Genomic DNA, 24,825 nt, shown 5'->3' on the forward strand with positions numbered 1-24,825 from the left:
GTTATTGATCCTTTACAACAGCTTCTTGATAAGGCCACTGATCTTGGCCTTCTCCACCGTCTTCATGGTCGGGCTTCCACTATGCGTACCTCTCTCTATGCCGACGGCGCTGCTATCTTCATGGCTCCTATCAAAGAGGACATACAGAATCTTGCGGTCATTCTTGCTAACTTTGGGGAGGTCTGAGGCCTCAAGGCTAACCCTCACAAGAGTATTGTCGCACCCATTCACTGTGCCAACGTTGACCTCGATGACATTCTTCAAAGCTTCCCTGCCACTAGAGCTGCTTTCCCTTTGCGTTATCTTGGCCTACCTCTGTCCACACACAAACTTAAGAAATCTGATTGTCAATTTCTGGTGGACAAGGTGGCTAGAAAACTTCCCCCATGGCAAGGATGGAACATTAACATCGCGGGGAGAACCACACTGGTCAAATCCGTACTTTCCTCTCTAGCCATATACTTCATCACCGCACTCAACATTCCGGCTGGGACCTCCGCAGAAATAACGAAGATTCAGAGGGCCTTCTTATGGGCAGGCACCAACTCGGTCTCTGGAGGTCAATGTAAGGTCAACTGGAAGTTGGTTTGCAGACCATTACATCTTGGCGGATTGGGGATCCTCGATCTAGAAAAGTTCTCCAAAGCCCTCAGACTACGATGGTTATGGTTCCAGTGGGCTCATCCAGCAAGGGCGTGGGTCGGGTTTGACATTCCATGCGGAGATGACGAGATGGACTTGTTCTACTCGGCCACAAGGGTGATCATAGGGGATGGCAAGAAAGCGAGTTTCTGGTTCGCTCCTTGGTTACAGGGGCAAAAACCTAAGGATTTGGCTCCGGACATCTTCGCCCTTTCCAAGTGCAAGGCGGCAAGTGTGGCCCATGCACTGACGAACGATGCTTGGATTAGTCGCATTGACATGCAGAGAGGGTTCTCTTTGGAGGCCATACAACAATTCATTACTCTTTGGACCAAGATTCAGGAGGTTCATTTGGAGGGTGGCACGGAGGACGCCATTCGATGGAAATTCACGGGAGATGGCCGCTACACTGCCGCCACGGCTTACCAGATGCAATTTGCAGGGGCAATCAAATCTGACATGCCCACGAGGGTATGGAAGGTTTGGGCACCGCCAAAAGTTAAACTATTCTCATGATTAATTATACAAGACAGAGTGTGGACTGCCGATAGACTAACCCGTAGGGGCTGGCCAAATTGTGGTCTTTGTCAACTATGCAAGGCTGTTCCTGAAACTGCTTCACACCTCTTTTTTAAATGTCGCTACTCAGTCAGGATTTGGAACTCCATCTGCGGATGGCTTGGATTTCAATCGCAGACCAATGTTTGGGCTGATCTTCCGTCTGTGAACAACTGGTGGGATGCTCACGGTCACATCGGCACGCACAAAAAGGCTTTCAAATCCATGATGATGCTTGTCTGTTGGGCGATCTGAAACGAGAGGAATGCTAGGGTTTTTCAGAACAAGACATCTTTACCTTCCCATGTAGTGGCTACCATCAAGGCTGACGCAATATTATGGACGAAAGCGGGCGCTAGGTCCTTGGAGAGTATTATCCCAGGAGAATAAGTAATTTCTGTCTTTTAGCTTGGCCTGTGTGGCCATGTAATCGAGATTCTATGCTACTTTCTTCTTGATTAATGCAAGAGGCAAATCTTTTGCCTCCGTTTCAAAAAAAAAAAAGAACCCGCCCGGCCAATCGTGCTGCTGTCTTTATAAAACATATACGCCTGGTCTGGTGTCGCGTGTAGAACCTGGTAGTAATTCTTAACGAAAAAAGATACAAGCCCTACCACTTCATCTGGAGGGGTTTGATGAGAATCAGCCTGCATTGCCACTGCTGAAAGGAAATTATACATTAATAATTGGTAGATAAACTGAGTTGAGATATTATATATGAGCATAAAGAGATTCTAACATTATTTAATTAGAAGGAACAATGCAGAAAATCGAAGATTGTTAAAGATTCAATTGATAAAGAGAAGATGCACGCAGGGACATGGAGAGAAGGATGAGGAGATGGAAGGTAGGGTTTCCTAACACACGTTTGCGACGGAGACCCTACCCTAGGATTATGACCCCATCAGGTAGGGTTTCCTAACACGCGTTTGCGACGGAGACAAATGGTGCCGGACGCTTTAAATCGGTTCAAGGGTTCAATGATGACGACTGTAGCTACAGGGCATCCGTCCTTAAGGGCTAGTGCATGCAGTCTCTCTGACTGTCATCGACAAGGTCATGCCAACTTCAACAGGGGAGAAGCGACAACGGCATGCCGACAACTCGTTTAGTGGCAGTAGTGGTCGTTCACTGGTCTAGAGACTTCAATGTAATTTTCGTTATGTTGACATATCTTCAGGTTTAGCTAAGGAACTTGAAAGATTTGGATTCTTTTTCATAGAAAAGAAAACACGTGTGATAAAGTCACGCACTGTAACGTATACGTGCGTACTCTTGATCACGACGGTATCCGATAACCGATCGATCTCTAAACCTGACTAAGATATCGATTCGGTTTCTAGCTTCGTGCCTTGTCTCCGTTGTCTGACCCTTTAAATATAGGATAGGAGGTAGCACCCAGCCCAACCTGAACCAAATCCATCCAAGAAGCTTACGAGCTTTCCCTTCCCGAGGAGAAACCAAGGAAGCAAATCGAGAACCATGGCTGATGCGACGCCGGCGGAAGCAAGCAGCAGCGGCGATGCCGCGGGCAAGATGATCACGTTGATCAGCTCGGACGGGGAGAGCTTCGAGGTCTTGGAGGAGGCGGCGGCCATTTCGCGGACGATCAACCACATGATCGAGGACAACTGCGTGGAGAACGGCGTGCCGCTGCCCAACGTGCCCTCCAAGATCCTCGCCAAGGTCATCGAGTACTGCAACATGCACGTCCCCAGCAGCTCCGACGCCGCCGGCGGAAGCGGTGAGAAGGACCTGAAGAGCTTCGACGCCGGCTTCATCGCCGTCGACCAGGCCACGCTGTACGACCTCCTCCTGGCCGCCAACTACCTGGACGTCGAGGGGCTCCTGGACCTGTGCTTGCAGACGGTGGCGGACATGATCAAGGGCAAGACGGTGGAGGAGATACGCAAGACGTTCAACATCGAGTGCGACTTCACGCCCGAGGAGGAGGCGGAGATCAAAAAGGAGAACCAATGGGCCTTCGAGTAGAGTAGACACGTCTCCCACTACAACTTTTTTTAATCTTCATCTGCAGCTGCATGCTTAAGTCAATTGTATTTTGCTCTTTTTCTTGTTCAATTAATTACTCTACTACTTTAGGCTACTTTACTTGGTCTTTTGGAGCCGTGATCAAAACCATATCGGATGCATAGATATTTGGTTCGCTTATAGACTATTACTGGAATGTATGGGATATTTCAGGCGAAATGAGTTATGCACTGTGCTTCTATATACATCCGTATGTAGTCCAATAATGGAATCTCTAAAAAGACTTATATTTAGGAACGGAGGGAGTAGTAACTAAAACGCTAGCTATTGTTCCTCTTTCTGTCTCGCGACTGCGGCGTCTAGGGCACTTACCCCTCCTCCTCCCCCCCCCCCCCCTCTCCAATGTCGGAGACGGGAATCCCGATGCCTAGGCTGTGCGTTCGCAGGGCCGTCTCCAGGAATTTGGGGGCCCGGTACGAAACATAGAATATGGTTTAGATTTTTTTTAAATTCATATATGACTAAAAAGGTTTTCAAAGAATACCTCATATTGCGGGGGTCAAATAATACCCCATAGCTATCCATGGAAAACCTCATGCCAAAGCATACATAAATTTGCTGGACTGCACAATATATCTAGAACTGATAGTCAATGTTTAATGATCAAATCAAATAGATTAAAAATGAAAAAAAGACAAATAATAATAAAGGATACAAAAGAAACCAAATCGAATAGTTTGCTTCATCCACTCCTCCCATCTGTGTAGATATTATACACTCCTGCTGTTCCAGATCGGCAATGAAAAAATTATTTCTTCATCTTATTTTTCTGCAATAAGAAGTAAAATTGATATAAAAGTTAACTAATTCGGATTTAATCCATACATACACACAGTTATTTTTCAGTTTAAAACCAGTTAACTGTTCAAATGCATCAATTTAGAAATCAACACATACAACATGTGAGTTCAAAGTTAGAATAGAACTCCTATTGTTGTTTGCCTGTCTTGGTCTAAGTAATAAATAAATTACCTATATTGGCCGAGGAGACCAGAAGCACTTGTTTTTCTTGGCTTTGGGTGTTAATCATCGGTTTAGTGCCCAGTGGCTGGACGGAGGACGAGAATCACTTTCGGGCAAAATACGAGTGCTAGCAAGGAGCAACTACGCGGCCGCTGGCGATGATCTGCAGAATACTAGCACTCACGGATTCACTGGGAGCATGCCAAATCACGAGAGACGGCGCCCGCCTACGAAGGCGAAGGACTGGGGAAAGCGGTCACGACGCTATAGGGCTTACGCTGCAGATGGACAACACACACGATGTACCTTCACGATTTTTCTTCAACCGAGGGCCCCACGATTTTAGGGGCCCTGTGCGGTCGCCCACTTTGGCCTCCCTCGTCGACGGGCCTGTGCGTTCGGGGGATGATGACGCTTTACGGAGTGAGCGGAGCTTCAACATAGATTCATGTCATCTACTTGGAGTATTATCCCCACTGAAATTTTTACTATGTTTGGAGTGTATTTGTTATGAATGATAGATCTGGATCCTTCTTCTTCTTAAAACTAATAATCCACTAGTTAACTGCCCGTGCGTTGCCACGGTCCCTTTAAGGTTTTCATCATTTCATATAGTATGGACATAATGGATGTCGAAAATCACAAGTGTCATAGTAATATTCAAAAAGAATACAATTCGAGAAAAACTAAAGGAGGACACATTCCTGAAGCAAAAAAGTGTGAGTGGATTTGAATATGGCACTTAGTTTGTCTGCGAACGCATTTTGGCTAAATTTTAGCATACAAAAATGTCGTTGCTTCTGAAATGGAGATAAAAGATGTATGCATTTTTATATGATGAATGGGAAAGATTGCACACATGCGTGACTTTAGCCATATGCAAGATAGAAGTAAATCATGAATGAGCGATCTTTGGCTACAACACTGTAACCGCAAGGATATATAATCATGATAATTTCAGAAAACAATGTATCATATGAATGTCTTCTTCGTTTATTTGTGAGAATTTTAAACTTCTACGTTCTATTTCTATTCAAGTTTTAACTTATTCAGACAATAGATTGGACCTAATATGTCATTTGCAGAACAAAAGAAGAAGAAAGCAAGGAGAGCCTTACCGGATAAAATGCACAAAATAGAGTGGTACACAATCAAGTCATTATTGTGCTGCTAATTAGCAATACATGTAGCACATGAATGCTTTGTTTTTTTCTTAAAACAAATCGTTTGATGAAACGTAAAGGCCTTCACACGAGAAACATGTCATCAAAAAGTTACGCCACTGAAAAATAACAAAGAGTGTAATAAATTGTTATTAAGCTTTGACATACAAGAATAGGACAGAAGTAACACGATATGTCCCTTTGCCACAAAGCAGAGTATCAAAGAGTATCTCCCCTCGGTGTAAAACAACAGAGTCTGTATGTTTGCTACAAATCAGCTCATGCCTGGATGTACTTTCAGCCTGTATTTCGCCCTCTAAGTGCACCACATACCTCCACTCCACTCACCTCTATCAATGGGGCATGATCTCTTTGGTTTGTCAACTTCATTAATGTTTAATGAAAAAATTATCATTGATCATGTTTTATAGTTTGAGACAACACATATATACCGGTACATAAAACATGTACATACAATTTCCCCTTCATCAGATACGTACTTTGGATTATGTTACAAACAAATGCTCCACATACATCAAGCAACTCGAGGCAATGCTCGTGGATGGCAACCTTTGTTGTATGTATTACTACTTAATTAAAAAAAGGTGTGCATAGTTGAACAAACTTTGACCCTCTTCTTACATTAGATAAAGCAAGATTTGCCTACAACATGATGAAAACCAAAGTCACCTACTGCCTGCTAGTTGAGTAGAACATAAAAATAATATATAAGCCAAGACCATTGTGTTTAGTGAGATCAGGATCTTATGACTATATTTCGGTCATCTTAAAAAAACTCGTGATGTCCTTGATGCTTATTATAATTACCTTCCTTGGTGAGAAACACTTTTTTAATACCACCTAGCTTAGAAGATCAAGCATAATCCCTTTAGGTTAGTTCTATATGACACAAGGTGTGGGAATGTTTACATGTGGATCTTAATCTGAACAAATATGACTACTGATAAAGAAAAATTATATCATCCTCACCTGTGCTATTAATTAGTTAATGCGCAAACAGTTGTTGGCATAGTTGTCCCTGCGAGGGTAACCGCGACGTCCACCCTTCCATGTGCATGCATTCCCCGCGGTTGCACAATTCCACTCGCCCTTACTTCTGCCACCCCAAAATTCAGAAGTAGTTATTCCCTACAATGCAAAATTCTTTAAGAAAATTGAGAAGTACAACAACCCTACATACATCAAAAGCTGATGGGACAGTCTTATGCAGTAGTTTGCAATGACAAAATGAGACGTGTCAAGAATGCTCCTAGTCAGCTCAAAACTCCGAACACCAGCAAGGCAACGACCATTTTCTCCAACCTGAGAATTAAGAACTCACCAAGACTGTTTCCTATCCCCATCTCAAATTCCAACAAACTTCAGCCCAAAAGTCCATCCATTTTATGGGTAATGATAGACAAGCCTGATTAGAGCAGTATTACATCAACCGGTATTCAGAGTTGTTTTTTGGTTTGGGGAAAAATTGAAGATCTGAAGCTAAATACGTTGAGTACTAAAAGAATGAAGGTACATGGTAGTGCCGTAACTCCTTGTATACCAAATATTTCATGGTTTTTTCTTCAAGATGTAGATCTCAAAGTACACAAAAATAATCAAGTTTCGTGGTAGTTATAATAGCTCATTTCATTTCCAATGAAAATTCAGAGGTGTTCTTTAAACTAAAATATAAGACCTTAAAATAAATAAAAAATAGGTGTTCCCTTAAAAAAATGTGGAGACAACAAACTATCAAGTTCTTCTATCTATATGTAACCATGCATCACTAAGCTCAATATAACTCACTTCTAGCCGAAGTCAAGATCGATTGTAGATCAATGCAAGCAGCTTCAGTATTGCACCTTCCATATGGAATCCATTCCCATGTCTATGCATTTCCACGGTCAAAGTTGATTCCAATATTTCTATGAGTATCTCTACAGTTGCAATATCATTAGCTTCCGAGTTCTGGCAGTTGCTCCCCTGATATAGTTCAAGCAAGAAAAAAATATTCAGTAAACTGAAATGAAAACATCCTAGGGAGTAGAGGGGCTCAGTGTCAAGTAATGGTTTTAGGTAACTATCTGGTTCAACCAGGTATGCCAATGCGTATGTCGTCTCCCATATTTTCACCTTCTAATAATCATGGAAAATGATTCACTTCTCATTACGTGATATAATTAATTGTATTGTGGTCAGCAGCAAGAGGAATGTCTAAATGAGCAGCAATTCAAATAAAACTAACGTCTCTAGGATTGTGTTCTGAAAACTTAGAAATGGAAGACGAGGTAAATTTTCCAACATCCACTACACTCTTTATGATGAGTGGACTGGCAATCATAATTTATTGATGGGCTATGAGTATTATATTCAGCAACCAAAATGACATACTAATTGTGGATTGCCAGAAAGAATCTCTGTGTGTGAACTATTTTCCTGCTTGCAAACATGCGGCAACGCATTTTCATTTTCATTTTGTCAGTGTATTGTTACCAATTGGTGTCAAAATGAAAATATTCAGTAAACTGAAATGAAAACATCCTAGGGAGTAGAGGGCCTGAGTGTCAAGTAATGGTTTTAGGTACTTTCAGAACAATACACTGACTAAATTTTCATACACCGAGCCCCTGCTGAACATTTTCATTTTGTCAGTCCATGGAAAACTGCTGGACACGGATAAGGCAGCCAATACAATTATTTCACTCGCAAAACACATCAAATCCTCATTTCCTCAAGAGAGTAATAAACCACCAAGAGCTACCTAAATCAAACAAAACATAGACCGGAACAAATGATAATACAAACATGGACACATATATGATTTAACGAATATTGGGATCATTGGAGGCAAGGCTGCGAGAAACTGGTCGGCGAGAAAATCATCGACCACAGCGCAACCTCGTACTATGAGACCACTGCATTTGATCTAGGGCCCCAATTTCCGAGCACCCCGCAGAGAACCTGCAGGTATTCCGAAGCTACTGAAAGAGCTTCCCCAAATGGCATGGGGCCCTTGAACGTGCATTGCAACCAAAACGTATGACTGACCTAATATGACATCATTTCAACACTTATGAGCCTCAAATTAGACCAAGGTCCTTGGATACCTGAATCATCTAGACACAACTGCACTCATTCCTGAACTCCTAACCTGACGAGCAGAAAAGGGACACAATCACTGAAACAAACATACTATATACGAGCATAAACCACTGGAGAATTACTGTTCAACAATCCATTCTACCTTAGGTGCTGCTGGGGTACATGAAGACGCGAACCTTCTCGCCCTGCAAAACAAGAACCGAGTACATCAGCGACGGGTACGACGGATCACGATGACGTGTGAAGGCGCAAGCGAAGGAGAGACTTGTACCATGGAGGTGAAGGCGCAAGCGAAGGAGAGACTTGTACCATGGAGGTGGCAGGGAGGTTGGACCGGAACTGCGCACGGACGACGCCGGAGTCGCCGTGGCGGCGCGTGACCTTGCCCCAGATGCAGCGGAAGGTGGTGGCGCTCGAGGGCGAGGCGTTGACGTTTTTCCCGGGAGAGGAACACCGGGCTCGGCTCCGCTGCGTCCAACGCTGGAGGCGATCAGGGAGCAGGATCCGCCGGTGTGCCGGTGGATCACTCGAAGAACACTGGCTCATTTCTATACCAAAAACTAAATGTGTCATGAACATATGTCATACGTACATGATTGCTTGAACTAAAATTGCAAATGGCAGGCTGCATTGTAGGATCATCGATCAGGCACTCACTCACATGGAGCTAGATTTGTACATGACCGCCTTGTCGAACAGGTGAGCTCCCCATGGCCCCGTGGACTCGCGCTTCACGCACTGCTTCAGGTCCTTGGTGAGGTCGTAGACGACGGCGTCGCCGTAGGAGAAGTCGACGCCGATGGCCTCGAAGTAGAGCGCGTGGTTCGTCAGCGTGAGCCTCCGTGCGACAATGTGGACGGATCACCTTACATGAGGCCCTCCTGAAGGAGCACGGACCAGCAGCACCGGCACACAAATTTACCATAGGGAAGGTGCTTAACCAGGCCACATGGACGTGCCGATGTGCTGCAGGACCGGCTGCGTCATGGCGGCGCCGAAGATGTCGAGCACCACCTCGCCGTCGCAGAGGTCCAGCGCCGGCGCCTTGTGCCCGCCAGAGATGCATTTCGTCGATCTCAGCACGCTGAAGATCAACAGAGACATGGAGATCACGCAAATGTCGTACGCTGTGACAATGGCGGGAGCAGAGGATGTCTGTCGTGTCACCTACTTGTCCAGGCTCTTGAGGTACTTGTGGTAGATGAGGAAGTGGAGGCGGCCGCGGGTGGAGTTGGTGAGCGCGTCGAAGAGGTTGCGGACGGTGATCGGGTGCGCCATGGCCGGGCAGGCGGGGGCGATCTTCTCGAACGCCTCCGGCCCGACCGTCCTCCTCCCGTCAACCTGCACATCCATTCCAGAATCCACCAACGAATCATTATGGAATCGATTGAGCAAGAAGAACAGAGCACAATATATAGTGAGGAGGCGAAGCGGTGGGATGACCTGAATGGCCGTCTTGGTGGGGCTGGAGTAGAATATGGACCCGCCATCGTCGTCGTCGTCGTCATCGGCGCCGTCGCCCCAGCTGAACGCCATTTTCTACAATGATAGGACCGTCGATTAATGTTGATGATCGATCTATTTCAACACACATACACACACAGATGACAGACCTGGAGCTCTGCTTCGGTGTCGGGGTCAGGCGCCTCCCAGGCGAGCATCATGTCGTAGGTGAGGAAGTGGAACTCCCTGTCGCCGAGGTGGTCGTGCCGGCGCCTGGTCTCGGCGCGCAGTGCGACGTAGGAGCAGTACTCCACGATGCTCCTGGCGTAGGCGAGCGGCGGCTGCTCGTCCGGCTCCAGCCGCCGCACCAGCTGCTCCACCGGCACGCCGGCGATCCGGGAGAGGGCTTGACGCGCGGCGGTGGCCGGCTTGCAGCATCGGCGGAGCGGCTCTCCTTGCGGGCGGACTGGAGGCCGAAGAAGATCTCCTGGAGGTCGTCCACGCGGGTCTTGGCGCGGTCGCGAAACTGCTGGTGGCGCATCGACGAGCGGGGACCCTTGCCCGCTGCGGAGCCGCCGCCGCCGGTCGGGTCACCCACCATCGGTGCCAATCAGGGCGGTGCTGGTGGTGCGGTTGCGGCGATTGGGAGTGGGGGGTCGATTCGCCTTTGGGGTTGCCAGCGTTAGCGTATCCAGAGGTCGAACCATCGCTCTGGTTGAACAATCACGACGGCAGATCCCCTTTAATAGTAGAAGATGTGTGCCATCGGTTCCTCCTCTCAACCATACCAGTATATTTTTAGATGAAGCTTCATTTTATTACTTTTTGTATTTATATTTTGTTTCCTTTTTTCATAGAATTCATTTTTATTTCCTGTTTCACTTTCACCTTTTGTTATCTTTTTTGGAATTTATTTGTTTTCACTTTCACCTTTTTTACACAACTATATGTAGACCTTCTAGTGGTACATAGTTTTTTTTTGCATTCATTATTATTTTCTTTAAAGTGCATGAGAATTTCTCATGGATTACATGTACATCACTTTCGAAATACATGAAACTTTTTCCTAACCAAAGCAAATATTTCTTGAGTGCAGTGTTTCTGTGCCCAGGCTCATCTCCACCTGAACAGGAAAAAAATCAAAAGAAATACTATTTTTTTAAATCGAATTGTTTTTCCCATGGTACATAAGTTCTTGCATGAGGTCCGCTCCATTTTTTAGATCATTTGGACACCTGAGCAACTCGCAGCAAAAAAGACAAATCGGATAAAAGCTGTGGATGAAGAATAAACTATGGATTTTTTTGCCGAGAGTTCCTCATATGTCGAAATAATTCAAAAATTGGAACGGACCTCACACATAAAATTATCTACCATGCAAAAAAATTAGAATTTTTTAAATTTTTAGTATTTGTTTCAAATAAATATTCAGCATGGCTGTAGATGAGCCTGCGCTCAGAAATGGATTTTCGATATTTCTTTTGATTGTTTTTGTTATTATCTAAACACTTCATAAGATAGCCGCAGGATGGGCGAACCAACCCTAGGGTTTGTCGGCAGGCAAAGCCCGAACGACGCCGGCGGCAGGGGAAGATGTTGCTTATCAAGAACCAGTATGGAGGAGCTGGCAGGCTGTTGCCAGATGATGATAGTGCTGCATGGCCGGGCTTCGACTATTGGGAGGCAATGTTCAACGGCCGGTGGCGCTCGTGATCCAACAAAGTGATCTTCAACGCTGGCACGACCTAAATAGGTCATCGAAAAAGAGGGAGTTGGTGCATCGTCCTGGATGGCTATGAGCTCGACATAAGACTCCGACCTGTCGTGCAACAACATGGAGATTTTTTCATGTTTTATTTGGGGATACTTTGAGTTCGTTTGGGGTAAGGAGGTGGCAACACTGCCTCTATTTAGGGACAATGTTTTCACCGCTCTATCCTCGTTCCGTTGATGTGTTCATCGTCGGCGGAGGGTGTGTGAAGCCTTGTCTTCAACGTGTCATTCGGTCGGTCTACGTTTCTGGTGGAACCGCCTGGATTCGGCTAGCTTTCATGGTATTCGGAGTTTCTACAAGATCTTATCAACCGAACATGGTATATCATAAACACACCCGAAGTTATATGATATCCTGGCAGTAAATCGTACTTCAATAATCCTTCACAAAAAATAGTTTCATGATGAATGAGAGTTCTGTTTTAAAGTATAGTGGAGATCTTTGTGACTTAACTATTCATAGTTTTTAAGCTAAAACTTGCAAAGAGAAAAAGTTAGACTTTATATTGCTATAATTAATGGAGATAGGCAGGCCCAAGTTTTCTGCTCCGCTCCTTCTTCGTACTTTTGGAGGTCTTAACTTTGCATAGTATTGTCTACCTCCATAAGGGAGATTCGATAGTATTTTGCTCAATGTTAATAGAGACGCACTTACTCGGTGCTTGTAATATGGATGTGTCCTACTTATGCGTCAAGTTTCATGATGTGTGATGGTTTTGATTGTGCTCTGGTGGCAGTCTAGAGGACTGCACAATCAGGTGTCACATTCATGTTCCTCGTGGAGTTGGTTCAAATTTGTGGGACATCAGCTCTACCTATGGATGTTGGTGGGTGGGGATTTCAACATCATGCATTGTCGCAGATGGCACCAATCCCGCTTTGTCGGCGGTGACAATGTATGTGTTGGCATAGGATTGGACAAGCCATCCTTCAAGAAATAAAGGCCGTGGAGGGGTTAGAAGGCGAAATGAGCTGCTTTTTTGTTCAAGGCGTACAAATGACTTTTTTTAGGGGTAGCGTACAAATGACTCGGTATTTTTGTTCGAGGCATGGAGATGAGTTGGGTTGGGCTCTTCGTTAGTGAGTGGGGGGCTTGAAGATCAGCTTACCGGGCCGGTCTTGGATTAGTCCAACCAAGTTGCTTTTCTATTTTTTCTATGATGTCTTACTTCTTAGACAATGACTTTCAGAATGGGTACAAAAACAAGTTCTCCCCGTCTCCAGCAAGGGAGGGGTGATGGCGGTGACGCGCCTTGAAATCGTTTCAGTGCTGGTAGTCCTTGGTTGTCTATGAATCTGCATGTAATTTATTATTTCTGGTGATTGTTGTCTTGTCATGTTTGATGATGGATAGATCGGAAGTTCTAAAAAAAAAGTAAATTGGATGTACAAATTATATTTGCTACAGTAGTCAAGAAAATGATATCAAGAGGAATGTGGGATCTATTTTTAAATCAAGAAGGACGGGGCGTGTGAAGCCTGACATGTGGCAACCGATAATAAGGTTGGAGACTTGGAAGTTCTAAACCACACTATTAATGGCACAACATATGAAAAGTATGATGACATCAAGCTCTTATACAAGTAACAAAAGAGGATCTAGAAGGGACTCATGATGCTTCTCCTCCACCTCAACCTTAAAAGGATGTTACTAGCACCTCTTACGCATCAATTGCGGCTTCTTTGTTTTCCCATCTACTTAATGGAATGGGTTAAGTTCGATCGTGGGGCTTCAAGAACCAGGAATACCCTAACTTGTAGAAAGGTGGCATCATTCTTTGACCAAAGAGGAATTACCCAACTTAATCCCTAACTACTATTATAGTTACTCTATTCACATCGCACATTAAATATTATCATACATAATGTGGTCATCGCTATTGAAGATGGTGATTTTTTTTCTCCCGTTGCAACGCACGGGCCCTTTTGCTAGTATGTCTAAAAACTGGATTCCTTCCTCGGCATCATACACAAAACTGGGTAACACGACATCCATGTCAATAATCTTTGTGGGTCGTTTATTTTCCTCTCGCTACCGACACTAAGCTGATTTTTATTGGACAAATAAAAATTGCACAGGAAACTAATCTAACAAATTTTGCAGAGAGGCGGTTGTAGAAGTGAGGGTCAGATCTTGAGCGGAGTAGAGAGAAGGAGGGGGGGGGGGTGAACTCACGGGTCCAGAGAGATGATATGAGGTAGTGCCGGCATCCCCGGCAACTCCTGGCCCCTTGCGCACCCGGCGGCGCTACAACGCCGCAAACGGCTTTCTCCCGGTGACGCGACCAGATTGTCGAACTGGTGGAGGTGATGATGACGATGGAGGCGCTTCCGGCGGCTGTCGTCTGTGAGTACACGGAGGTGTCGTGGAGGAAGAGGAGGCGACGCACGGAGGACCAGCGTGCGGCGGCGAGGGAGCGGGGCTGTCGAGTTGAGGCGGAATCACGTTATCCTGGGATGGTTGGCTTCGTGGGGAAGGAAGGAAGTAAATTTTATCAGGTGAATACGTTATCCCGGGACGCATTTTCTTCTGCCATTCACTTTTTTTACTTTAATAGTACAGTAAATCGGGGACGTGGCATGCGCAAGCGGGCGGCCTCACCTTCGCTCTTGGAGAGTGTAATACAGGAACTTACAGGCAGTGTTGTCGCATATTCCATGACTCCATCAGAACCCGCCCGGCTTGGAGAGAATGAAGCAGCCCCCACCAACCACGCTCCTGCGACGCGTCTCCCCGACGCCCGCAGCCACCAACAACGCCGCTGTCGCCGCCGACGCGCCCGTCGGCCACCCCACCCTCGCCGGGCCGGTAAGCCCGCCAACATCCCCAACCCTGTGCTGCCAAGCTGAGTTCCCGCCGGGCTTCACGCCGCCCAGATCCGGGCCCCGCTCGCAAGCCGATCTGGATCTGGGGCCTCTCAAATCCCAGCCTCGCGGATCTCCGGTGTCAGGCTCCACCATCGTTCTCGAGTCGCCTCCGGTGCCCGCGGCACCTTCTGCCCCCTGCGTGGGGGCACGTCCTACCCGACGCGTGCGTTTCAATGTCCCCGACCTACCGGCCGCCGGGATGGGGAATAAGGGCACGTGCCGGCCAAGCGGTACTGAAGACACCTGCATCGACGTTCCCTGGGTGCTGGATTAGACGCTGCTGCCTCCCCCGCCTCTCCTTTCAACACGTGCGACGACCAAGGCCGTGGAGGTGCCCGCAAGTGCGTCTGCGTCCGGGTCCTCTGGGCATGCTCTGACTTCACTCCCCAGGCCGTCATCAATGGTGCCCGCGTTACCGGCAGGGAGTTCAATGTGCGCGGCGCCATCCCCCACCCTGCCGCGTCCTTGCGGATCCTCTGGTGGATCCTCTGGTATGGAGTTACTGCAGCAAGTTCAGCCCAGCGCGAACGCCATCAATTTTCGCAGCTGGCGGGTGGTTCGGCCGGCTCACTGGTGGCGTAAACAGACGGCATTCATGTCTCACCAGTGACAGATGGGTTCCCCAGGACAACATTCAAGGCAGAAGCGAGAAGGAGCCACACTCAGACAGAAACAGAGGAAGGTGTGGAAGGAGGTCACCTGCTATCGCTGCCGGGGCAAAGGCCATTTCTCCTACGACTACAGAGACCCTGTTAAATGCTGCCGCTGCTCAAAGCTTGGACATCGTGCCTAGGAGTGCAAACGCAAAGCCGAGTCCACTCCTCCTCCAAGCTACTGCTCCCTCCCAGCCGACGGTTCAACCATGCCGCGTTCGTCCTCACGCCGCCGATCACCGGCTGCTGCTAACCCTTCGACGGGGGGTCTGGGTGACCCGGAGTTCCGGCCTAAAGAGCGCTACGTCACCTTAGTCGCCACGGCGGCCATGGAGCCACAAGCCACACTGCTGGCCAGCAACGCCGCAGTGCTGTGGCTGGGGGGCTCCCGCCCTCTTGCCACCCTCGAAGACATCAGCGAGGAGATCCACGCACACACCCATGTCGAGAAGGACCTGTTCAAGCTGTCGCCACACTTCCTCGAAGACTACATCGTCCGCTTCGTCTACCCGCACCACCGCGACTTGCTGACAACCCGAGGGCGCTTCGGGAGTGGCCGCCTCGATATCCATGCCAACAAGTGGCGGGCAAATGCACACGTCGACGTCACCAAGATTTGCTTCCATGTCCACCTCTCCATCGACTATGTGCCACTCCATGGGTGGGACACTCAGCTCATCTCCAGTCTCATCGGCGACGACTGCGTGCTGCACTACTTCGACTCCGAGACAACCCTCAAGCAACATGCCTCCGCGGTCAAGCTTTGGGCATGGTTCTTTGACCCCGCTCTTATCCCGCGGGTCAGCTGGCTGTCCATCATCGACAAGCAGCCATCTGACGCGATGGGGCGCTCTGGCCTCGCCGGCAGAGTTATCATCCACCTCGAGCGGGTCGAGGACTTCTCCCCGGATGCTGACGGGAAGGTGCCAAGGCGGCCCTGGGCCTCCAAATCCTTCCAGTGGCGTCGCGGGGTGGTGGACGGCGAGGTGGAGTGAAGGGACGACGTGCGGCCCCCTGCAAGAGACCACGGACATGGGCGCCGCAACGACGACCGCAACCGGCGCCGCGACGACGTTGATGATGACAACCGTCGGGGCCGTGAAGAGGGTCGCAGCTAGGCTTCGAGGCTCTTCAGGAGCCGTTCGCACGCTGCACCATCAGCTGATGATCGTCGTCGGTCTGACCGGCCCACTGACGAGCGGCTCTCTGACAGGCGCCCAGACGAGGACCGCAGGGACAGAAGAAGGGAGATGCCACACAGCCGCAGAATTGACTTCGCCTTAGTGCAGCATCTTCCGGATGGCACTGTCATTCCTGCATCGGGACGATGCCCTGCGCACTCTCCACCGACCACGCCAAGACGCGGTGATGCTGCCAGGGGACTGGGATCTGATCGCGGTCGCCCAGTTTATCGCCCAACACGCACCAGTGACCCCTTGGTCATGCCTTCCGAGGATGCCACTCCACCAGCAGGCCCTATCAGCACCAATACCATCCATCCCAAGGAAACACCAGATTTTTCAACGCCAGTCAGCAACGATAACAACCGGTGTGGGGACGCCACTGCCCCCTCAACTTTAGGTGGCCTGGTGGTCGAGTGGGAGATCGACTGCGGCCGGTCTCTGACCCAGGAGGCCACTGGTGGGGCGACCACACCGCCGACGCTGTTCACCACCGTCTGCGCACCTTTACTCCATTCCCCACCACCACCCCAAAGAGCAGCCACGAACAGGAGGAAGACCATGGCTGCTATGGACATCACCATGGGGGGAGGGTGGATTCACCTTGAGACGGTCCAACATCTGAATCAAGAACAAAGGCTGCGTCACACCCATTGCAAAGATGGCGGAGAAGCTGCTGTGCCGTCGCATGGGCATCGTCAACGAGGGTGACCAACTCACCGAAGAAGCCATTGGGAAGTTTGCAGCTTTGTTTCATGGGCGACTGCCTGTCATCGCGATCGATGCTCTTCGTGCCCTTTTTCGTCTAGACTGTGACCTGACCAGGGCGGTCGAGGATGCCCTGATGGCACATGGGGGTGCAGGTGCGCTGGAGCCCCCTTCTGAGGACGCAGTTCACCCTTCGGCGACGCTGGAGCCCCCCTCCGAGGACGCAGTTCAGATGGATGCTGGAACTGCGGCGGCAGCCTGATACGGTCAGCTGTCAGCGACCTGGGCTTAGATAGTTCCCATGTTAGGTTCCAATTGCAGTAATGGGTGTAGGGGGTGTGTCATCCCAGCTTATTGTGGCACGGTGGGGGTTAAAGCTACTGTTAGTTGGCTCGAGCTTTCCACTCTGCTTGTATCGCATGTATCCAGACCATGGTATCTTTCAGCAATCAGTTTCTATTCCAGGGCTACCAAATTTGCTCCCAGGATGGTTTCTTCAACTAGTTATGCATCAAACTGGACTCCCCACTGGACCCCTTGCAGATCATGTCAAGCAGGTTTCGGGTTTTATAGGTTCCAATGATAACACAAGATTGCAATATCTTATGCTGGAATGTCCGCGGTCTAAACAACATGGACAGAAAGACTACCGTGCATGAGACTATAGAAGCGGCGCAATGCCAAATTGTATGTTTGCAGGAGTCAAAACTGTCGGACGTGGATCATTTCACGGCCTCCTTCCTGGGTGGACACAGGCTAAAACAATTTGCACAAAGACCCGCACAAGGCACTCGTGGAGGCATCCTTCTTCTCTGCGACGAAGACAAGGTTCGATGCTCCAACATCCAAGCGGGCGAATTCTGCCTATCGGCACAGGTTCTCATAGTTTCATCAAACGAGCACTTGAAAATCACGACTGTCTACGGCCCAACTGCCTCAAGTAGAAAGGAGGACTTCCACGCCGAGCTGCTGGGGCATAAACCACCATTAGGTGATCGGTGGCTAGTTTGTGGGGACTTCAACCAAATCCACAGAGCTTGCGACAAAAACAAACCAACTTTCAACAGGCTAAGAATTAGGAAATTTCGGGAGGCACTGGCGAGGGGGGAACTAAGCGAAATCCATCTCCAAAATCGACGTTTCACTTGGAGTAATGAACGGGAAACCCCCACCCTTAGCAAGCTTGATTCATTCTTTTGCAACTCGGAATGGGATACCTCCTTCCAGGGTCACATTCTTCATGCGCTATCTTCCTCCCTTTCGGACCATTGCCCGCTGCTCCTATTCCAAGCGCATGGACCGAAATGCCCTAAGACCTTCCGTTTTGGAAACTTTTGGATTTCGATGCCCAACTTTGGGCGAGTCGTTCAGGAGGCTTGGGAGACGGAAACTGGTCACAGTGAGCCATACCACATACTGTTCCACAAATTGCAAAAAACAGCCTCCATGCTTCAAGGTTGGAGCAAACAACTTTTCTCCAACACAAAAATTCAACTTCATGCGGCCCTACACGTCATTCTTCACCTCGATATGGCCCAAGACTCGCGACTACTCTCTCAACAAGAATCGAATTTGAGAGCTAGATTGAAGAGAAGAGTCATTAGCCTTGCCGTTCTCGAAAGGACGAGGAAAAAGCAATGTGCGAGAATCAAGGATCTCAAAGCCGGAGATGCAAATACCAAATACTTTCACACGAGGGTCAATGCGAGGAGAAGGAAGAATTACATTCATAGGCTCAAAGTTGGACCTGGTTGGGTAACCTCTCATGCGGAAAAAGAAAAGGTGGCACACGAGCACTTCTCTGCTATCCTTCAGAATGGGGTCCCTCGGTCCCGGGACCTTAATTGGGAAGGCCTACAATTCAATCAATGCGATTTAACCAGCCTCGGTGACGCCTTTACGAAGAACGAGGTCCTCTCCGCCATCTCGCAAATGCCGGGCGACAAGGCACCAGGACCGGACGGTTTTACAGGAGCTTTCTTTAAGTCTTGTTGGTCGATCATCAAAGTGGACATGATGAAGGCGATCAATGCCTCCTCGAATCTACAAACCACACACCTGCACTGGTTAAACTCGGCAAACATCGTGCTTTTACCCAAGAAAGACGGCGCATAAGAGATTTCAGATTTTCGTCCAATAAGCCTCATACATGCTTTCACAAAGATTCTGTCCAAAATCATGGCATCTCGGCTAGCCCCCTTCATGAATGAATTAATCTCCAACTCTCAAAGTGCTTTCATCAAATCCAGAAGCATCCACGATAATTTCATGTTTGTTCGGGGCTTTGACCGCCGTCTACATAGGAACAAGACCCCTTCATTGCGGCTTAAGTTGGACATTATGAAGGCCTTTTACTCCATCCGCTGGGACTATATTTTGGACTTGCTACAATGCCGCGGCTTCCCTCCCAGATTTAGAAACTGGATTACCGCCATTTGGGCTTCCTCATCTTCGAGAGTCCTTATCAATGGTATCCCGGGCGAGCCAATAAAACTTGGAAGAGGGCTTCGACAGGGTGACTCCCTGTCTCCGTTGCTGTTCGTCATCGCTATTGATCCTTTACAACAGCTTCTTGATAAGGCCACTGATCTTGGCCTTCTCCACCGTCTTCGTGGTCGGGCTTCCACTATGCGTACCTCTCTCTACGCCGATGGCGCTGCTATCTTTATGGCTCCTATCAAAGAGGACATACAGAATCTTGCGGTCATTCTTGCTAACTTTGGGGAGGTCTCAGGCCTCAAGGCTAACCCTCACAAGAGTATTGTCGCACCCATTCACTGTGCCAACGTTGACCTCGATGACATTCTTCAAAGCTTCCCTGCCACTAGAGCTGCTTTCCCTTTGCGTTATCTTGGCCTACCTCTGTCCACACACAAACTTAAGAAATCTGATTGTCAATTTCTGGTGGACAAGGTGGCTAGAAAACTTCCCCCATGGCAAGGATGGAACATTAACATCGCGGGGAGAACCACACTGGTCAAATCCGTACTTTCCTCTCTAGCCATATACTTCATCACCGCACTCAACATTCCGGCTGGGACCTCCGCAGAAATAACGAAGATTCAGAGGGCCTTCTTATGGGCAGGCACCAACTCGGTCTCTGGAGGTCAGTGTAAGGTCAACTGGAAGTTGGTTTGCAGACCATTACATCTTGGAGGATTGGGGATCCTCGATCTAGAAAAGTTCTCCAAAGCCCTCAGACTACGATGGTTATGGTTCCAGTGGGCTCATCCAGCAAGGGCGTGGGTCGGGTTTGACATTCCGTGCGGAGATGACGAGATGGACTTGTTCTACTCGGCCACAACGGTGATCATAGGGGATGGCAAGAAAGCGAGTTTCTGGTTCGCTCCTTGGTTACAGGGGCAAAAACCTAAGGATTTGGCTCCGGACATCTTCGCCCTTTCCAAGTGCAAGGCGGCAAGTGTGGCCCATGCATTGACGAACGATGCTTGGATTAGTCGCATTGACATGCAGAGAGGGTTCTCTTTGGAGGCCATACAACTGTTCATTACTCTTTGGACCAAGATTCAGGAGGTTCATTTGGAGGGCGGCACGGAGGACGCCATTCGATGGAAATTCACGGGAGATGGCCGCTACACTGCCGCCACGGCTTACCAGATGCAATTTGCAGGGGCAATCAAATCTGACATGCCCACGAGGGTATGGAAGGTTTGGGCGCCGCCAAAAGTTAAACTTTTCTCATGGTTAATTATACAAGACAGAGTGTGGACTGCCGATAGACTAACCCCTAGGGGCTGGCCAAATTGTGGTCTTTGTCAACTGTGCAAGGCTGTTCCTGAAACTGCTTCACACCTCTTTTTTAAATGCCGCTACTCAGTCAGGATTTGGAACTCCATCTGCGGATGGCTTGGATTTCAATCGCAGACCAATGTTTGGGCTGATCTTCCGTCTGTGAACAACTGCTGGGATGCTCACGGTCACATCGGCACACACAAAAAGGCTTTCAAATCCATGATGATGCTTGTCTGTTGGGCGATCTGGAACGGGAGGAATGCTAGGGTTTTTCAGAACAAGGCATCTTTACCTTCCCATGTAGTGGCTCCCATCAAGGCTGACGCAATATTACGGACGAAAGCGGGCGCTAGGTCCTTGGGGAGTATTATCCCAGGAGAATAAGTAATTTCTGTCTTTTAGCTTGGCCTGTGTGGCCATGTAATCGATATTCTATGCTACTTTCTTCTTGATTAATGCAAGAGGCAAATCTTTTGCCTCCGTTTCAAAAAAAAAGAACCCGCCCGGCCAATCGTGCTGCTATCTTTATAAAACTTATACGCCTGGTCTGGTGTCGCGTGTAGAACCTGGTAGTAATTCTTAACGAAGAAAGATACAAGCCCTACCACTTCATGTGGAGGGGTTTGATGAGAATCAGCCTGCATTGCCACTGCTGAAAGGAAATTATACATTAATAATTGGTAGATAAACTGAGTTGAGATATTATATATGAGCATAAAGAGATTCTAACATTATTTAATTAGAAGGAACAATGCAGAAAATCGTAGATTGTTAAAGATTCAATTGATAAAGAGAAGATGCACGCAGAGACATGGAGAGAAGGATGAGGAGATGGAAGGGGCGACGTTACCTCGATCAAGCAGCACGGAGGAGCCGATCATACGAGACTGAGGACGAGTCACCGGCTAAAACCCTAGAAGCCACACAAAACAGCACGGGAGAATAGGTTTTTGTGGGACACGCCAGCGAGCACAACAGCAGGGGAGGGGGCGTCCGGGTTAATTTAGAATGCAGTTATCCGATTCTGGTTCCTCTTTCCCTTGCCGTTTGTGCGGGCGTGCGGCTGACCGACATGCATGGGGTTTGTCCAGGAGACGGTGGCCGATCTCCTTTGTCTACATGATGACTACATGGAGAGTTGGAGACGACGGTGACCACGAAATCACCAATTGAGCAGTACTTATTTCAAGAGTCACTTCCACCTTCTCAAGTTGGAACAAGTGGCCTAACGCATGTGTGTCACTTATAGTAACCTATGATTTTTCTTTATTTCGTAGATCCTTCATTTAAAAATGTTTCATCTTTTATACGGTGCGTCATACCTTCGTCCCTGAATTCCTCGCATTGAGATTTTCAAAACGAAATCCCATGTTGATAAGTTTTGACAAACTATTTTTTCAAGACAAAAATCAAACAAAAAAACCGTGCCTCTCGCGAAAGAAAGAAAGCTACCGAGAGGCACATAGGAAGCAAATCTCTATCTTTTGCGAAAGCAAAATCGTGCTTCTCCGAGAGGCGCGACCTTGTCTCTCGCGAAAGCAAATCAATGCCTCTCGCGGAACCAAAATTGTGCCTCTCATGGAATAAAAAACAGAAAACATTTTTTTTTGTTTTCGAGTTGCATGACCGTGTCTCTCATGAAAGCAATTCCGTGCCTCTTGTGAAAGCAAAATTGTGCATGTCATGGAAGGAAAAAAGACATTTTTTCATTTCGGAGCGGCACGGCCGTGCCTCTTTTGAAAGAAAAACAAACTCATTTGTTTTTCGTTTTTGTGTCTCTCACGAAAACAAAACCGTAGCTCTTGAGGAAGAAGAAAAAACGTTTTCTTTTTCATTTTCGAGAGGCGCGATCGTGCCTCTTGTGGAAGAAAAAACAAGCCTCTCGAGAAAAAACATGTTTTTTACGCAAAAATATTGTTTTTGAATTCTTTTCGTCCAAAAACTGTCGGGTCCTCGATCCTAAGCCATACAATTCCAGTTTGTAACACATCATATCACTTTGTGACCTCACGCACGTTAATCACCTCGGCTGCCACCTTATCTTGGCCTGGACCGTTTGTGCCTTTTGGCTCACGTATATGACTATGTTGCCAACAATCATATGTCAGAGAACCTGGGTCGGCATGACTAGTTATAAACCCAAGTGGCACAACCATACAGGAACATGCATCCATAAAACCCAACAATGCAGGTGTCAGTCATCATCGTGTGTAGACGAGTCGTTGCAAGCTACATGGACTCCATGACACCATGTGACATTTCCCCGTGGGGACAGACACAACAACAAAGAAGGATGCATGTCGGTCAATCAATGTGTCCGGAGCAGTAGCAAGCTACCAAGGCTCAGTGAAAGCATAAAGAGGCATTTTCCTGTAGAGCAGGCTACCATAGGCACACAACTAGGTGTCGAATCTCATACATACCAATGCATTTTAAACATACACATAATATGCATGATATGTGTAGATACAACATGGCATCACAACATATAACTCTACAACACATCATTTATTTAGAAGGCTCCCAAGAGCCAACGTAGTATAATGTTACAAATAGAGGGGTCACATGACCCAACATTCAGAGCATACGAACAACAAGCGGAAGTTACATGTCTGGATACAGACATCTATTAAAAGCGGCTGGAAGAGCCTGAAAAGCTGCAACCACCCTACCATAGGAGCCAGATCACTATCTAGGTTCCCAAGTTATTCCTTCGATGTGAACGTCAACACGAGAACATACAATGAAGAACGTCTATGTCTGTCAAAATGTAAATAAGCAACACTGAGTACAAAGGTACTCAACAAGACTTACATCACAACTAACTACATATGCATCATGCATCAATGAACGGGATTGTAGGGTTTACTGCAGAAATGCCAGCTTTGGCCTTTCGCTAACCTAGACAACGACAATGTTTCATACCTCTCTCGTCTCCCTATGAGAGAGCGCACACGGGTTCACATATCCATCATATCAATACACCACCATGGATCCTCTCGTCATCCTACGAGAAAGCCATCCATAGCACTCACACTTATCTTGATCATTTTAGAGTATCCGTTAAAGTTGTTTATCAAACATGCAAGTATTCAAGTAGTCTATATCCAAGGAAGCGGCTATTCGAATAGATAGTTACCTTATAGGGGTGTACTTCATCACAAATGCTCCCGCCACTTATGGCCACGTGCACATAAAACAAGCACCTCGGCAACCTAGCAGAAGCCCAGTGAAGGAGTCGGGCTGTACTTCACTTATCGCAACAGGGGTGTACTTCATCATGGGAATTGTCTTTCGCCACTCTCGTACAAGTGGCAGCATATCAAATCCCTCCTTTGACATATTTGACGGAGCTCTGGCGTAGATTCTTGATGTCTCTTCGGGCGATGAGGGCAGGGTTTCCTAACACGCGTTTGCGACGGAGACAAATGGTGCCGGACGCTTTAAATCGATTCAAGGGTTCAATGATGACGACTGTAGCTACAGGGCATCCGTCCTTAAGGGCTAGTGCATGCAGTCTCTCTGACTGTCATCGACAAGGTCATGCCAACTTCAACAGGGGAGAAGCGACAACGGCATGCCGACAACTCGTTTAGTGGCAGTAGTGGTCGTTCACTGGTCTAGAGACTTCAATGTAATTTTCGTTATGTTGACATATCTTCAGGTTTAGCTAAGGAACTTGAAAGATTTGGATTCTTTTTCATAGAAAAGAAAACACGTGTGATAAAGTCACGCACTGTAACGTATACGTGCGTACTCTTGATCACGACGGTATCCGATAACCGATCGATCTCTAAACCTGACTAAGATATCGATTCGGTTTCTAGCTTCGTGCCTTGTCTCCGTTGTCTGACCCTTTAAATATAGGATAGGAGGTAGCACCCAGCCCAACCTGAACCAAATCCATCCAAGAAGCTTACGAGCTTTCCCTTCCCGAGGAGAAACCAAGGAAGCAAATCGAGAACC

At 47.7% G+C, this 24,825-nt stretch overlaps 1 protein-coding gene across 1 annotated transcript; it reads left to right on the forward strand.

Annotated features, from left to right (window-relative positions):
• The first annotated feature begins 2,682 nt into the window (after nucleotides 1-2,682).
• On the forward strand, nucleotides 2,683-3,192 carry LOC123412940 (SKP1-like protein 1A). Its single transcript, XM_045105899.1, has one exon. The coding sequence runs from the start codon at nucleotides 2,683-2,685 to the stop codon at nucleotides 3,190-3,192; it is 510 nt and encodes a 169-aa protein (XP_044961834.1).
• The last annotated feature ends 21,633 nt before the right edge of the window (nucleotides 3,193-24,825 follow it).

Source organism: Hordeum vulgare, chromosome 7H (assembly GCF_904849725.1).
Source record: "Hordeum vulgare subsp. vulgare chromosome 7H, MorexV3_pseudomolecules_assembly, whole genome shotgun sequence".
Lineage (NCBI taxonomy): Eukaryota > Viridiplantae > Streptophyta > Magnoliopsida > Poales > Poaceae > Hordeum > Hordeum vulgare.

Excerpts from the sequence above, each read along its gene's own strand:
- LOC123412940 (XM_045105899.1), top strand. The coding sequence starts at position 2,683 with ATGGCTGATGCGACGCCGGCGGAAGCAAGCAGCAGCGGCGATGCCGCG.